At 50.3% G+C, this 13,892-nt stretch overlaps 1 protein-coding gene across 1 annotated transcript in view; it reads right to left on the reverse strand.

The window, feature by feature from the left end:
• Positions 1 to 4,659: 4,659 nt before the first annotated feature.
• The window catches only part of CORO2A (coronin 2A), a 67,551-nt gene continuing 58,318 nt past the window's right edge, over positions 4,660 to 13,892 (reverse strand). Inside the window, exons 5-12 of the mRNA XM_055578606.1 lie at positions 13,551 to 13,730; positions 12,740 to 12,856; positions 11,932 to 12,036; positions 11,110 to 11,206; positions 10,031 to 10,143; positions 9,620 to 9,710; positions 8,577 to 8,851; positions 4,660 to 7,554 (exon numbers count right to left, since the gene is read on the reverse strand). Coding sequence (XP_055434581.1) covers positions 7,423 to 7,554; positions 8,577 to 8,851; positions 9,620 to 9,710; positions 10,031 to 10,143; positions 11,110 to 11,206; positions 11,932 to 12,036; positions 12,740 to 12,856; positions 13,551 to 13,730 — 1,110 coding nt within the window. The 3' untranslated portion in view covers positions 4,660 to 7,422. The remainder of the gene's footprint in view (positions 7,555 to 8,576; positions 8,852 to 9,619; positions 9,711 to 10,030; positions 10,144 to 11,109; positions 11,207 to 11,931; positions 12,037 to 12,739; positions 12,857 to 13,550; positions 13,731 to 13,892) is intronic.

Genomic DNA, 13,892 nt, shown 5'->3' on the forward strand with positions numbered 1-13,892 from the left:
CAGCATCAGCCCCCTGAGGAATGCGCTGTGCCGTCCGGTCCACCTGCCCCGCAGTGAATGAATGCTCAGGCCTGGGTTCCCGGCTTAGTGTCTGGCCCAGAGGCAGCCACAGCAGAAACGGGGGTCACATCGAATGGGCTACCTGGAAGGAGGTGGGCTTCCCCGCTAAGTGACCCTTGTCTTGATCAGGAAAACTGCAGCCCTGTGGGTGGAACCAAAGTTGGCAGTGGCCTTCTGGGATGTTGTGCGTTACCTACATTTTTCATTTTCCCTTAATTCTCTCTTGCCCTTTCCCCAAGAGAAATAACCATTCCTGCAATTGTGAGAAACCGTTCAGGAAACTCCGATTGCCCCCATGCTAAAGTTTCAGCTTCTATGGAATGTCGGTTGGCATTATGGAAGCTCCTCAAAATATTAAAAATAGGACTACCGTATGATCCAGCAATCCCACTTCTGGGTGTATATCCAAATAATATGAAGTCAGAATCTCTGTGGTATCTGCACCTCCATGGTCACAGCAGCACTATTTACAATAGCCAAAATATGGAAACAACCCAGGTGTCCATCAGTGGATCACTGGAGAAAGAAGATGTGGTATATGTATGTATAGTGAAATATTATTCAGACTTAGAAAGGGAAATCCTACCATTTTCTAAATAAATGAGCCTAGAAGACATTACAGAGAAGGCAATGGCACCCCACTCCAGTACTCTTCCCTGGAAAATCCCATGGATGGAAGAGCCTGGTAGGCTGCAGTCTATGGGGTCGCTCAGAGTTGGACACAACTGAGCGACTTCACTTTCACTTTTCACTTTCATGCATTGGAGAAGGAAATGGCAACCCACTCCAGTATTCTTGCCTGGAGAATCCCAGGGACGGGGGAGCCTGGTGGGCTGCCGTCTCAGGGGTCGCACAGAGTCAGACACGACTGAAGCAACTTAGCAGCAGCAGCAGAAGACATTATGCTAAGTGAAAAGCCAGGTGGAGAAAGACAAATACTGTACCATATATAAATATGTGGAATCTAAGGGGAAAAAAAAAAGTCAAACTCATAGGAACAGAGAATAGAAAAGTGGTTGCCAGGGGCTGATAGAAAAAGGTAGGGTGGGGGAAAAGGGTAAAAATTTTAAGTTACAGAACCCATAAGTTCTGGGGATCTAAGGTACAGCATGGTGACTGCCATTAATAACACTATATTGTGTACTTGAAATGTGTTGAGATTGGCTCTCAAATGTTCTTCAGTTAAGTTCAGTTCAGTTGCTCAGTCGTGTCCAACTCTTTGCAACCCCATGAATCGCAGCATGCCAGGCCTCCCTGTCCATCACCATCTCCCGGAATTCACTCAGACTCACGTCCATCAAGTCAGTGATGCCGTCCAGCCATCTCATCCTCTGTCGTCCCCTTCTCCTCCTGCCCCCAATCCCTCCCAGCATCAGAGTCTTTTCCAATGAGTCAACTCTTCAAATGAGGTGGCCAAAGTACTGGAGTTTCAGCTTTAGCATCATTCCTTCCAAAGAAATCCCAAGGCTGATCTCCTTCAGAATGGACTGGTTGGATCTCCTTGCAGTCCAAGGGACTCTCAAGAGTCTTCTCCAACACCACAGTTCAAAAGCATCAATTCTCTGGCACTCAGCTTTCTTCACAGTCCAACTCTCACATCCATACATGACTACTGGAAAACCCATAGCCTTGACTAGACGGACCTTTGTTGGCAAAGTAATGTCTCTGCTTTTGAATATGCTCTCTAGGTTGGTCATAACTTTCCTTCCAAGGAGTAAGCGTCTTTTAATTTCATGGCTGCAGTCATCATCTACAGTGATTTTGGAGCCCCCCCAAATAAAGTCTGACACTGTTTCCACTGTTTCCCCATCTATTTGCCATGAAGTGATGGGACTGGATGCCATGATCTTAGTTTTCTGAATGTTGAGCTTTAAGCCAACTTTTTTCACTCTCCTCTTTCACTTTCATCAAGAAGCTTTTTAGTTCCTCTTCACTTTCTGCCATAAAGGTGGTGTCATCTGCATATCTGAGGTTATTGATATTTCTCCCAGCAATCTTGATTCCGGCTTGTGCTTCTTCCAGCCCAGCATTTCTCATGATGTACTCTGCATGTAAGTTAAATAAGCAGGGTGACAATATATAGCCTTGACATACTCCTTTTCCTATTTGGAACCAGTCTGTCATTCCATGTCCAGTTCTAACTGTTGCTTCCTTACCTGCATATAAGTTTCTCAAGAGGCAGGTCAGGTGGTCTGGTATTTCCATCTCTTTCAGAATTTTCCACAGTTTATTGTTCTTACCATGCACAAAAATGGTAATGTGAGGTGATGGATGTGTTAATTAACTTGATAGTGATGACCATTTCACAATATATTTATATATTAAGTCATTATCTTGTATACCTCAAGAAATCACAAGCAACATAAATATATACAATTTTGTCAATCACACCTCAATAAAACTACAGGAAAAAAGTCTCAGCTCCTGCCTACAAGGTCCTTGCCTCTTTAAAATTAAAAAAAAAAAATTTATTATTTATTTGGTTGTTCTGGGTCCTCGTTACTGCATGTAGACTTCTCTTGCTGTGGCTTCTCTTGTGGTGGAGCACGGGCTCTAGGGCACATGGGCTCAGTAGTTGTGGCACATGGGCTTAGTTGCCCCATGGCATGTGAGAATACTCCAGGATCAGGATTGAACCTATGGCAGGCAGATTCTTACCCTCTGGACCACTAGGGAAGTCCCCCTTGGCTCTTAGTACCCATGATCTCTGCCCTGTCTATGCTACCCTTTGCTTGTTTCCAGACCAGGGAGTAGGTACTTTTCTCTGTGTGGAACACTGTTTTCCTCAAATGCCCTTTGCCTTGTTTACTCCTATTTATCCTTCAGGTTTCTGCCTAAATATCGTTTCCTCCAGGAAGCCTTCCTTGCTTCCCTTCCAAAAGCAGCCTGCAATGTCCCCTACCTTGGCCCTCCCTTTCCTTCCAACCACAACAGAGGACTCTTTGGAGGCCAGGAACCAAATCTGTCTTGCCTGTTTCCCAGGGTGGTTTCTGGCCCAAACAAGTAGGTGGTGGTGTTGTTGTTGTTTGTTGTTTAGTTGCTAAGTCGGGTCTGACTCTTTGCAACTCCCATGGACTATAGTCCACCAGGCTCCCCTGTCCAGGGGATTTCCCAAGCAAGAATACTGAAGCGGATTGCCACTTCCTCCTCCAGGGGGATCTTCCTGACCCAGGGACTGAACCTACGTACTTCCCTGGTGGCTCAGACGGTAAAGTGTCTGCCTACAATGTGGGAGGCCTGGGTTTGATTCCTGGGTTGGGAAGATCCTCTGCAGAAGGAAATGGCAACCCACTCCAGTACTCTTGCCTGGAAAATTCTGTGGACGGAGGAGCCTGGTAGTCTACAATCCATGGGGTCACAAAGAGTCGGACACGACTGAGCGACTAAACTTTCCAAATTTCTCCTGCATTAGCAGACGGATTCTGTACCTCTGAGCCACCAGGGAAGTCCCACCTGTCCTCTAGTCTCCCATAATTCCCCATCTACCAGTCTCAATAACACAACATGGTTAACACAGGGATTCTCTACATAACCTTGCACTTGGTTCCTGGAAGGCCAAGATCACATTTCTTCATTTCTGCACCTCTAAGTCCTTGTGCATGCAGATGGCTCTCAGCAAAAGTTGGTTGTTTGAAAGAATGAAAGGATTTATTTTGGCTGTATGAAACAGTTTCTGAGGCTGTTGGCTTAGCTGATTCTAAACTCTGAGAAAGCAATGACTGTCTTGCCTACCTGATATTATTCCCAGAACTTTGCCTGGAACCTGGCATTTAGTGGGTAAGTACAAGGGCAGATGAGAATTCCAGGGAGAGCCCATTCAGTATAAGGAGAAGCACTCCTTGTTGCCAGAAGTGGGTGAACCTCACTGGTCCTCTTTCCTCTGGACTGTGGGGGGCAATTGGCGCTACTCATCACATCTCCCTGAAACACACTTTTCTCTAACCTTCCAAGATCCCACATCCCCTGGATTTCCTTGCACCCATAGCCACTCCTCTGATGTCATCTCATCCTCCTCAATCTCAAACTGTCCAAAGAGCTCATAGTCATCTCTGCAGGACACTCCCTAGGCACTGCACCTCTCCATCCAACTGCTTTCCTGGCTTTTCAAAACAGATCTCTCCTGCATCTGTCCCTACAAAATATACTCCTCTCCCAGGCTCCCTCCAAAAGTTCACTGTATGCCATCTTGCTTTCACAAAAGACCTACATTAGTATTTGTTTTCACTAACAGAAAACTGAAGCAGATTTTCGCTTTTATTAAAAAAAAAAAAAAGGCAAAAAAGCAAAAAAAAAGAAATTCAGCATTTGTTTTGCGGAGTGATTATAGAGGCATCAGGCACCTCCTAGCACCCCAGGCAGTGAGTGCGGCATTGGCAAACTCCTGCGGGAATGACACTCAGCATTCTTAACATTAACTGTCTTAGCTTTGAGCTGTGTCTGTGAACATCTGTGCTTCCCCTTGACTTATTTTGCATTAAGATAATTGCTTCTTCACTTTTTAGCCATTTTGGCTTATGAAAGGTTTCATGAGCACCTTCTCCTTTCAGATAGCGAGCGAAACCTGTATTTGTGAAACAAGTCAAAGAAAACTCCATGTACTAAAATGTATAGGCAGATGTTTATTATTTTGTTACCTTCTTTCCATTGCACAATTCCACATCTACTTATTTTCACTTTTAGTTTTTTTTTTTTATAAAGGTACAAGGAATTTCAGAAACAATATTAAAACAATCAAAGGATTTCAGGCACGGTTTTGTATTAAAAGCATAGCTCAATTTCTGACTTCCTGCTTCCCTCTATGATACAATCTCAAATGATTGTAGATACACCCCAGAGCTCATCTCCCAGTGCTGTCTTCACTCTCAGAAAGTTCCTGAGTCAAGAGTCGGGGGTTCTTAGGGTATGGAGTAAGGAGATGAGTACACAGTCTGCTTGTCCTGAGCCTGAGGGCCCTGCAAATGCTGGGCAAGTCCTACTTCATCAGCCAAGAACAAAAACAATTTTTTTAAAATGGCTTAAAAAAATATCTGATAAAAATTACCTATCCCTCTCCCTTGCTGTGAAATAATTTAAATAATTTATTGTAGATGTAAAAAAAAAAGGAAAAGAAGTTTGTTCATGGATACCTTCATATTGTTTTTAAGCACGAGGTACGGGTCCCTTAGGGGTGGGAAGAGCTTGAGCAGGAAGGCTCCGTGTGGAGGAGGCATGTGGGCAGCTCCCCAGACAGGACCTCACCTTCCTGCCTTTCAGCTTGTGCCTTGGGCTTGATGATTCTTCATTCTCTGAGGCTAGGTATTCCCTTTTGAACTTGGGGATAACAGAGCCTAGCTCACCTGTTTAAAGAGTAGGACAGGTCAGTGAGTGGGGTGAGAGGGCTTTGTAAACTGTGAAGTGCTGGTCACAGATGAGGTGGGGGGAGATAACCCCATTCAATGGAGCTCTGCTTCCCCGACAATGCCTGAGATTCGGCCTTTGGCAAGCTTGGCAGGACCCAGCAACTTAGTAAACACGACAGGGAACGTGGGCATGTGGTGTGTGTGTGGGCAAATGAGGGGACTCAGCCATGGCAAGGGGAAGGGGGCCATCAGGAGCACACAGCCTTCATCGTGCTGCAGTCAGGGGTCCCAGAGACCCCCAGGATGATGTTTCCTACTTTTTAGGAGCTTTCAGCCTGGACTTAGAAGATGGGGTTGGAGTCCCAGATCCTGTCTGGCACTCACTATCCTCATCTTCACTGAAAATAGGTACAGATGCACCAGTCCACTGGGTCTCTGTCCTGTGTTGCAGAATCATCTGGGAACTTAAAAAACATATACCAGGCCAGGCCCTACTCTGGAGATTCTGCATCAGTGGTCTGGGGTTGGGCCTGTACATCTGTGGTTCCTGAAGGCTCCCAAAGGAATTCAAAGGTACAGCCTGGGTTGAAACATACCAGGCCTGAGTGGCCTCCTGCAGTTCCCATCTTAGTTCCAGGATCACCCTGTGCTTTGGGCAAAACTCATGGCTGGCACAGCCTTGGTAAGGAGGGGCACATTTAACTTCCAGCATTCCCTGCCTCTAGCTGCATTGTTGTACTGACCACTGTGAGAGAGAGCACCTTAGAGAAAGGGCTTAGAATACACAATAGAGAGACACAGAAAAACTGTCAGTCTGGAAGGGAAGTCAGGGTCATCCTTCCCCAGAAGCCCTCCTGGGTGGGTGCCGATGGGGCTCTCCTGCCACACTTCCAGGGCGGGGGCTCCCCACCTCCTGGGGACCTCTTCTGTTACCTTGGGCTGAACTCTACCTACATCATCCTGGAGGAGGCAGGCTCTATGACCTCAGGGCTTTGGTGGTGGCAGTCAGTGGTCACGGGCACCACTCTGCTGTCTGCATCCCCACCTAAGGGACAGTGTCTACACATATTTGGCTGATTCTGGTTGAAGGGAGAGAGGATGGCCTTCTGTCTGTGTTCCACCATTAGGCGGAACCTTGACTTACTTCCTGGAAATTAAACTTCCTCTGCCCCTATGTCGTTTGAGTTCCTGCAGCAAACCCAGATCATCACCCTGCAAAGTAGCTTTCCTCAGGTCAAGGCCAAGGTTTTTTCATCTCAGGTGGCAGATCCTCTAAAGGACAGCACATTCCAGGGGCCTCCTTGCTCAGATGGAGAAAGTGAGACCAGAGAGCGAATGACTTCTGAGAGGTCACAGAGCAAGTCAGGGGCACAGATGAGGCCAAAACCAATGGATTCCTGCCCTGTGGGCTGAGAACAGCACATGTGCTGCCTCGCAAACAGCAGATGGACCCAGGAGAACAGGAGCTCAGCCCAGCCCAGCCATGGATTCTCTAGGGACCTTGATTACCTGCCTGTATCTGGGCCTCAGTTTCCCCACCTATGAAATAAAGAAGCTGGACCATGCCACTTCTTTGCAAACTTCTAATTTTTAGTAGGAGAATTATGTATTCCATAAAAGCCAATGTTACAAAACAAAACAGCCCTCCTGGCTTAATCTTCCCCACCCTGCCTTGCTATGAACCACAGCTTGAAAACCAGAGGCAGCTTCACCTCCTAGGTCCTTCCAGCTCTAACTTTGTACAGCATTGTTTTCCCCTTGAGAAATTATCGTGGACCCTTCAAAACAAGTAAACCGAAGGCAAGGTATCATCTAAAAAGAGTCAATTCAGACACCATTGTTTTAAGAAGGCAAATGGAAAATCGGCAGCAGGTCCCACTGGAATCTTTCAGCGATGAAGAGTTTCATTTCTGGTAAAAAATATAGAAATAGTAGCTGTTCTCGGAGGACCTGTGGTTTGATTCTGGACCTCCTCATGGAGCCGACTGGTGTCCCTGAGGGCGAGGAGGGCAGAGGACTCTGTTCAGAGCCTCGGTGAGCTCATACGCAAGTTTCTGATCTCCAGTTCCAATTGTTTGGCCTGGACCTCGCGCTGGGTCACCAGCTCCCGGAGCCTTCGGATCTCGTCTTGTTGCCGATAGAACATCTGCAGCAGCTGGGGCAGCACAGAGCAGAGCGGAGGGTCACTGGGCTGTCCTGGGATGCAAGGGTGCAGGACCCCAGCAGAAAGCACTGACTTTGCCCCTTTGTCACTCAGAAAGGGGGGTGATGATATTAACATGGCTGAGACCTGAGGGGGCAGCCACAGTAGATCTTTTACAAAAACCTTGTTGTCTTCACCCAGGAAATGAAATTCAAAAAAGAACTGACATTTCAGGTATTTCTTGTTTCCTTAGATTTCCCCATGGGTGGAGAAAAGGGTACTTGACCCTGAAGTTCCAGAGACTGGAGTTTTCACCACCACTAAACTGTGTGACCTTGGACAGGTTACTTACCCCTCTGAATTTCAGTTTCTTCCCCTGGAAACTGGGGGTCAGAAAACTAACCTCAGCATTATTACAATTGCTGCCAGTGTACAGGATGGCACTAGATGTTGGGTGTTTCCCCTAAGGATCTCTGTTATTCCACTGAATGCTGACAATACCCCATGAAGGCGGGAAGTAGTATTAATGCTCCCACGTCACCACTGTGGAAACTGAGGCTGGGGGGGATTCAGCCCCTGAGTCGCAGAATTAGCGCTCAGGAGAGCCAGACTCAGAATCCCTCCACGAGACACCAGCCCTTGTATCTGTTAGATGCTACTTACTCCCGGGGCTGTTGAGAAAACACAATCAGATGATACGAGTGCCTATCTAACTGGGACCCGGCACACGGTAGGCACTTAATAAAAGTTGACTCTAAGAGCACAGAAAATCCTAGAGAGTCAGAACCGGAGGGACTTTAATACCCAAGTCAAACCCTTGTCTTTTTACAGATGGTTCCTCACCATCTGTAAGTAAACCCACCATATCTTGGCATGTGGATGGTGCTTATGACGTGCTTGTTAAGTGAACCAGCAAGGTGAGTTAAGTGGCCAGGCCAGGCCACACCGTGGGTCATTTTTCTCACCCTCACTTTCTCCCTCCCCTCCCCAGCTGCTCCCCTCCCTTGGTAGACCCAGCCCCGCCATGTTCGCACCTCATTCTCTGTCTTTGGTGGGGGGCATTCGAAGATGTCAAAGCCATCTGAAAGCCAGGTTTTCTTCTCCTCCTGTCTGTGTTCTGCCGCCCACCTTGGCGCCTTCTCCTCTAGCAGGGAGAAGGGCCTCTGGCCATCCTCTGCAACCAGGCTTTCTGTCTGGTTGAAGAGATGAGGCGAGGTGGGGGCCGTGGGCACGGAGAGGGTTCTCTCTGAGGGCAGAGGCTGCGGGCTCAGAGGCTCGGCACCAGGTCTAAGGGACATCAGGACGGGCTCTGGGAGGGAAGCAGAGGGCTGTGAGAGGCTGGAGAGCCCCTGAACAGACGGGCCTGAGGGGTGCTGACACACACGGAGCCGCAAACAGACACAAAGATACATGCCACACGTGTGCCCCATGCAGACAGGCACAAGCCCACAGGCTAGAGTGGAGTGCAAGTGCACACTCATGTGATTAAGCGAGGCTTGGTTTGCAGGGGCTGCCCCAGAACACCATGAGCTCCTCCCGCCTGTGCTGCACTCTGCCATCTACCAGTTCACAAGTTCTCCCAACACCCGCCTCCCACTGTGCAGGCCCTTGTGTTGGCAGACCCAGGAGTGAGGGGCAGGGCAGGCAGAGGGGGCAGAAGGGCCCGTGCAGGGGCCACTGCCTACAGGGTCTCTGGGGTTAAAGAGTAATTGCAGAAGTGGTGGGAGGATGGGCAGGGGATCCAGCTGGGACTGTCCAGTCACTCTACACGGCCCAGGGTATAAAGACATTTTCCATGGAGCAAAATTCCTTGAATTGGGGGGAGTTTCCTGAGCCACTGGGGGCAAGCCCCTTCCTGCCTCGATCCACGTATATGCATCCTAATGGCCAGAGTCTCACCAACTGGACCCCCAGGAAAGGCCCCTAGTCGCTCTTAACCAACTGTCAACCACCAATCCTCTGGGGTTATGGGTTACGGGAAGACACAAATATCAGCCAGACCCTCTCAGCCACTTGGGGCCACTGGACACTCCAGTGTCCCCCACATTCACCTGGGCCTTTTCTCTGCCTTCCTCACCTTTATTCATCCCACTGAGCCACTCCTGGGCTGTCAGAGAGGGCTGGGCACTGGCCGTGGGCGGGTAGATGTCCTCTTGGTAAGATTCTGACTGCAGGAGCAATCAGGACAGTGAGAGTGGGGATGGTTGGGGGAACCTCTTAGAGAGCCTGGGGTGCAGACTCTCCCCCCGACCCCTGTGAGTGGAGGAAACTGAGGCCCAGAGCAAAGGGACGTGCCCCAGGTCGCGGAGCAACTCAAGAGCAGCAGTAGGTGGAGGGCACACTGCCCATGAGAAAGGCTTCCCTTTGAGGGGGGCCATCAGCCTCCCGGTGGCTCCCAGGGGCATGGGCTCCAGCCTCCAGGTCCCAGGCTCCTCCTCCTCCAGGAGGGGTTCCTCCCTCCCTTGGAGATGGCTCCTACCGCCCTTACCCGTCGGGGTACAATCATGGATACGGGCTCGATGAGGCTTTTGGTTGTGATCAACTTGTAGAAACGGAAGATCTCACAGGAGGACACGTCGAGACCTCTCTTTGGCATAACACCTGTGGGTAGATGACGGAAGAGGGCCAAGGGATTCCTCAGCTGGGGCCTGGGGCAGCAGGGCCCCAGGGTGAGTGGCAAAGCCAGGCTGCACACCTGGATGTGAACAGAGACCACCCTCCTCCCATTGTTCTTCCCTCAACAAAGCGTCCTACATTGGGTCAGGCCCTGTGCTGGGGAGATGGGGTTGGAACCATCAGACTTTGCCTCCCATCTTCAAGGATTTTAGCCAGACTTTTACAGGAAGTGTGCTCTGCTCTAGGCCCTCCATCACTATCCCCACAGCTCCCAACCCAGATGGTCTTTATTAAAAAAAAAAAAAATTATTTATTTAGGTTGTGCCACTTTAAAAAAAAATTTAGGTTGCGCTGAGTCTCAATTGCAGCATATAGACACTTAGTTGCGGCACGTGGGGCCGGACCAGGGATTGAACCCAGGCCCCCTGCAGTGGGAGTGTGGCGCGTGACCCGCTGGACCACCAGGGAATTCCCCTAGATGCCCTTACTACAGCGACTCCAGCTTCCCTTTGATTAATGTCAGCACGCTCTTATCTTTCTCCATTTACTTTTAATCTAGCTGTGTCTTTATGTATAAGTGGGTTTCTTGCAGAGGGCGCAGAGGTGCATCCTGTCTTGTTTCTTACCCCTAAACACACTTAAAAACTAGGGCCTCTCTTAGGTCAGTGTCCCCCATCTTCTTGCTACTGTTGTAACTGCTCAACTTTCAGCTACGACACCTTCATACTCTCCCCATGCCTTGCTCGGCTTCCCTTTTGGCTCCTCAGGTCTTGCCTCCTCCAGGAAGCCCTCCCTGGCTTCTTCCTGCGTGCTCCCAGAGAACATCCCACATACCTCAAGTAGAGCTCCCATTGACTCAGAGTGTTGACCTGCCCAGCTTTTAGGGCAGGGCCTGCAGCTGACTCATCCCTGTCTCCCAGGCCCCCCGTGGCCTCTGTGTCCCACACTCACCGATCCCCTTCTGTGGATTATAGGAGTGGTATTCCGTCAGGTAGTTCAGGTGAGGTTTGTTGGCACTGATCTCATAGTAGTGGATGTTCCTGTCTCCCTGCGGAAGAGAGGGTACCATTCAGGGCCGGGTCCCACAAGCCCCCTGCCTGGCCCCACTGCCACACCTCAGAAACCTGATGCTCACTATGAGTGATGAGCTGGCAGAGCCACCTCACACAGGGCACACCAGGGAACGGTCACCAAGGCAGCAGGGGGTCCTCACTTTAACACTCAATCCCCCCAACCATGACCCAAAGCCCACCCATGTGTCTCCAAGGCAGAGGCTTGAGGAGCACAGACCTGAACCCCACTCCATCCAAGAGCTGCACACGAAGGTCAAAAGTGCAGTGTCCTGAGACCATTCAGCGGGTCTTACCCCTGGGGCACTTCGGGTGGTCGTTGTCATAATGACTGGGTGGGCGGGTGGCTGCTGTGCCTGACACTGGGGTGAGGGGCCAGGGATGCCGAGTACAGGACAGTCCTACCCGGTGAAGACCCCCCTCCGCCCCAGATTCGAAGGTGCCCCTGCCAAGAAACACCAACTGGTCCCTCCTCATCTGGACCCAGAATTGCGGGGTGAGGGGGAGGTCAACTAGCTCAGGGTGTCCGGCCAAAGCCCTGGCCCCAGGTGTTCCTGTGGAGCCAGGAAGGTGGGAGAGGGCTGGGGGCTCACCACAGGGGTAGAGGATCCAGCCACTCTTGCCTGGCCCTGCCCCTGCCTTGCACTCCAAGGGCCCCAGGCCAGTGGGACCAGGCAGCGCCTCCCTCCTGTGCCAGACTGACCTTTCCCACCACGTAGAGCATGTTGGTGTCCGCATCATAGAAGGGAAATAGCACACCTGAGGAGCCATCGAGGTCCACCTCTGTGACAGGCACAGAGAGGTCATCCTGCAAATGAAGGAAGACCAGGAAGGCCTGTGGGTCACTCATGGAGGACCTTGGTGGTGCTAACATAAGAATTCCTGCCCCAGGGCTCTGTGTGTGTGTATGTGTGTATGTGTGTGTGAGAGACAGACCACCTCCTTTTGCCTTGCTGGCATTTTGCCTTTAACAAATCACTTCTCATATGCATGATGTCATTCCAGCCTTCCTCCTCCTGTATTATATCTACTATGAGGCAAGGAGATTCAGAGATAGAGAAGAAGTCTGTTCAACTCTGGACAAGAGCTCCTTGAAATCAATACTACTTGGCCTGGTCTTCACCCTCTTCCTCACCCCCACCCACGTTGAACAGGCAGCTCTTCTTGCTCACATGCCTCCCTATTTCATCCTAAGTCCTTGCTCCAGCTGTTCCCCCCATCCAGAAGGCCCTTTGCTTCTCCGACCCCACCCCGAGTCCTGGTCCCAGGCCCAGCCACCTCCCCTCCCTGACATCAAGGCTTCTCCTAAGTCCTAACGCCTCCCTCTCCTCGAATGACAAGATGCACAAGGTCTGGGTGAGTGCCATCAGGCTGCTGGCACCTCCCTGGTTGTCATCAATCAGTTTGGTCAGTGAGTGAATGCATGAATGAACAGATGAAGCAGCACTCGGCTAGGGGGTACTGGGGAGGGTGCGGCGAGGGGCGCTGGTAGGGCTGCTCTGGTGACTCACCTGGTCCCAAAGGGCCATCTGCCGGTTGTTCCACCGGGATGTGCCTGTGGACAGCAGCTTCTTCAGGTTTCCCAGAAACAGCACTTTGTTGGCCCGGTGCCCTTTATAGTTGGCTTCCTGGAGTGACATGTGTGGTCAGGGACTCCTTGGCTTCCACCCAAAATGCCTTCTTTTCTCATCCCAGCTTTGCCTGGGGGAATCCTTCCAGAGGCACCACCTCCAGGAAGCCTTCCTGGATCTTTCCCATCCATATAAAGTTTCTCCCACTATTTTTGTTGCGGGTTCTTTTTTAAATTAAGACAGAGGCAGACTTCAGCCCAGCTCCATGTTTTTGCTAAGATTATTATTGAGCATTCACTACATGCAAGTGGGTACTGTCACCTGGGTTATTTCATTTAAACTTCCCAGAGGAAGGACTAATGTCCTATTGTTGCAGATGAGAAAATAAAGCCTCAGAGAGCAGAAAGCGCTTGTCTAAGGCCACACAGTGGTACCTTATGGTCTCCTGACTCCATGTCATGCCTCTTGACAGAGCCGAGGCATATTGACAGCTTTGGAGTTAGACCAGGTTCAAGTCTCTGCTTTCAGTGTGGGCAAGTCCCTTAGCCTTTCTTAAGTCTTACTTTTCTCATCTGAAAAATGGGTATGATATATTCAACACCTCCCAACAGATGGGGATAACATGCATAAAGACTTTGGCTAGAACACTGACAGCCTTACTGCTCTGTTCTCAGAAGCCCCTATGCTCCCCCCGTGCCCACTCCACTCCTTGCTCCTCCGGCCCCAGGCTGGACCCCAGGCTAGCACTAACCTGAAGGACAGTCCCTGCTCGGGGGTCTAGAACCCGAATCTTGCGGTCTTTACAGGCAGTGGCCAGCAGGCTGCCGTTGGTGTTGAAGGACATGGAGAGGATCACATCTTGGTGACAGTTAATTGTCTTCACGGGGCTCATGATTACAGACTCCTTTGAATCCAGGTTCCAGACCATCACCTGCACAGCAGAGAGCCAGCTCTGAACCCAGCCCCACCCCCAGCCCCGTCCCAGTCCCCACAGTCACACGCCAGCCAGGCTGCAGTGAAACATGGTATCCCCAGAGGGAAGCCACAGATGGCAGTCTGGCCAAAAGGCCTCGGGTGAGAGGATGGATCTGCC

Source organism: Bubalus kerabau, chromosome 4, assembly GCF_029407905.1.
Source record: "Bubalus kerabau isolate K-KA32 ecotype Philippines breed swamp buffalo chromosome 4, PCC_UOA_SB_1v2, whole genome shotgun sequence".
NCBI classification, from domain to species: Eukaryota; Metazoa; Chordata; class Mammalia; order Artiodactyla; family Bovidae; genus Bubalus; species Bubalus kerabau.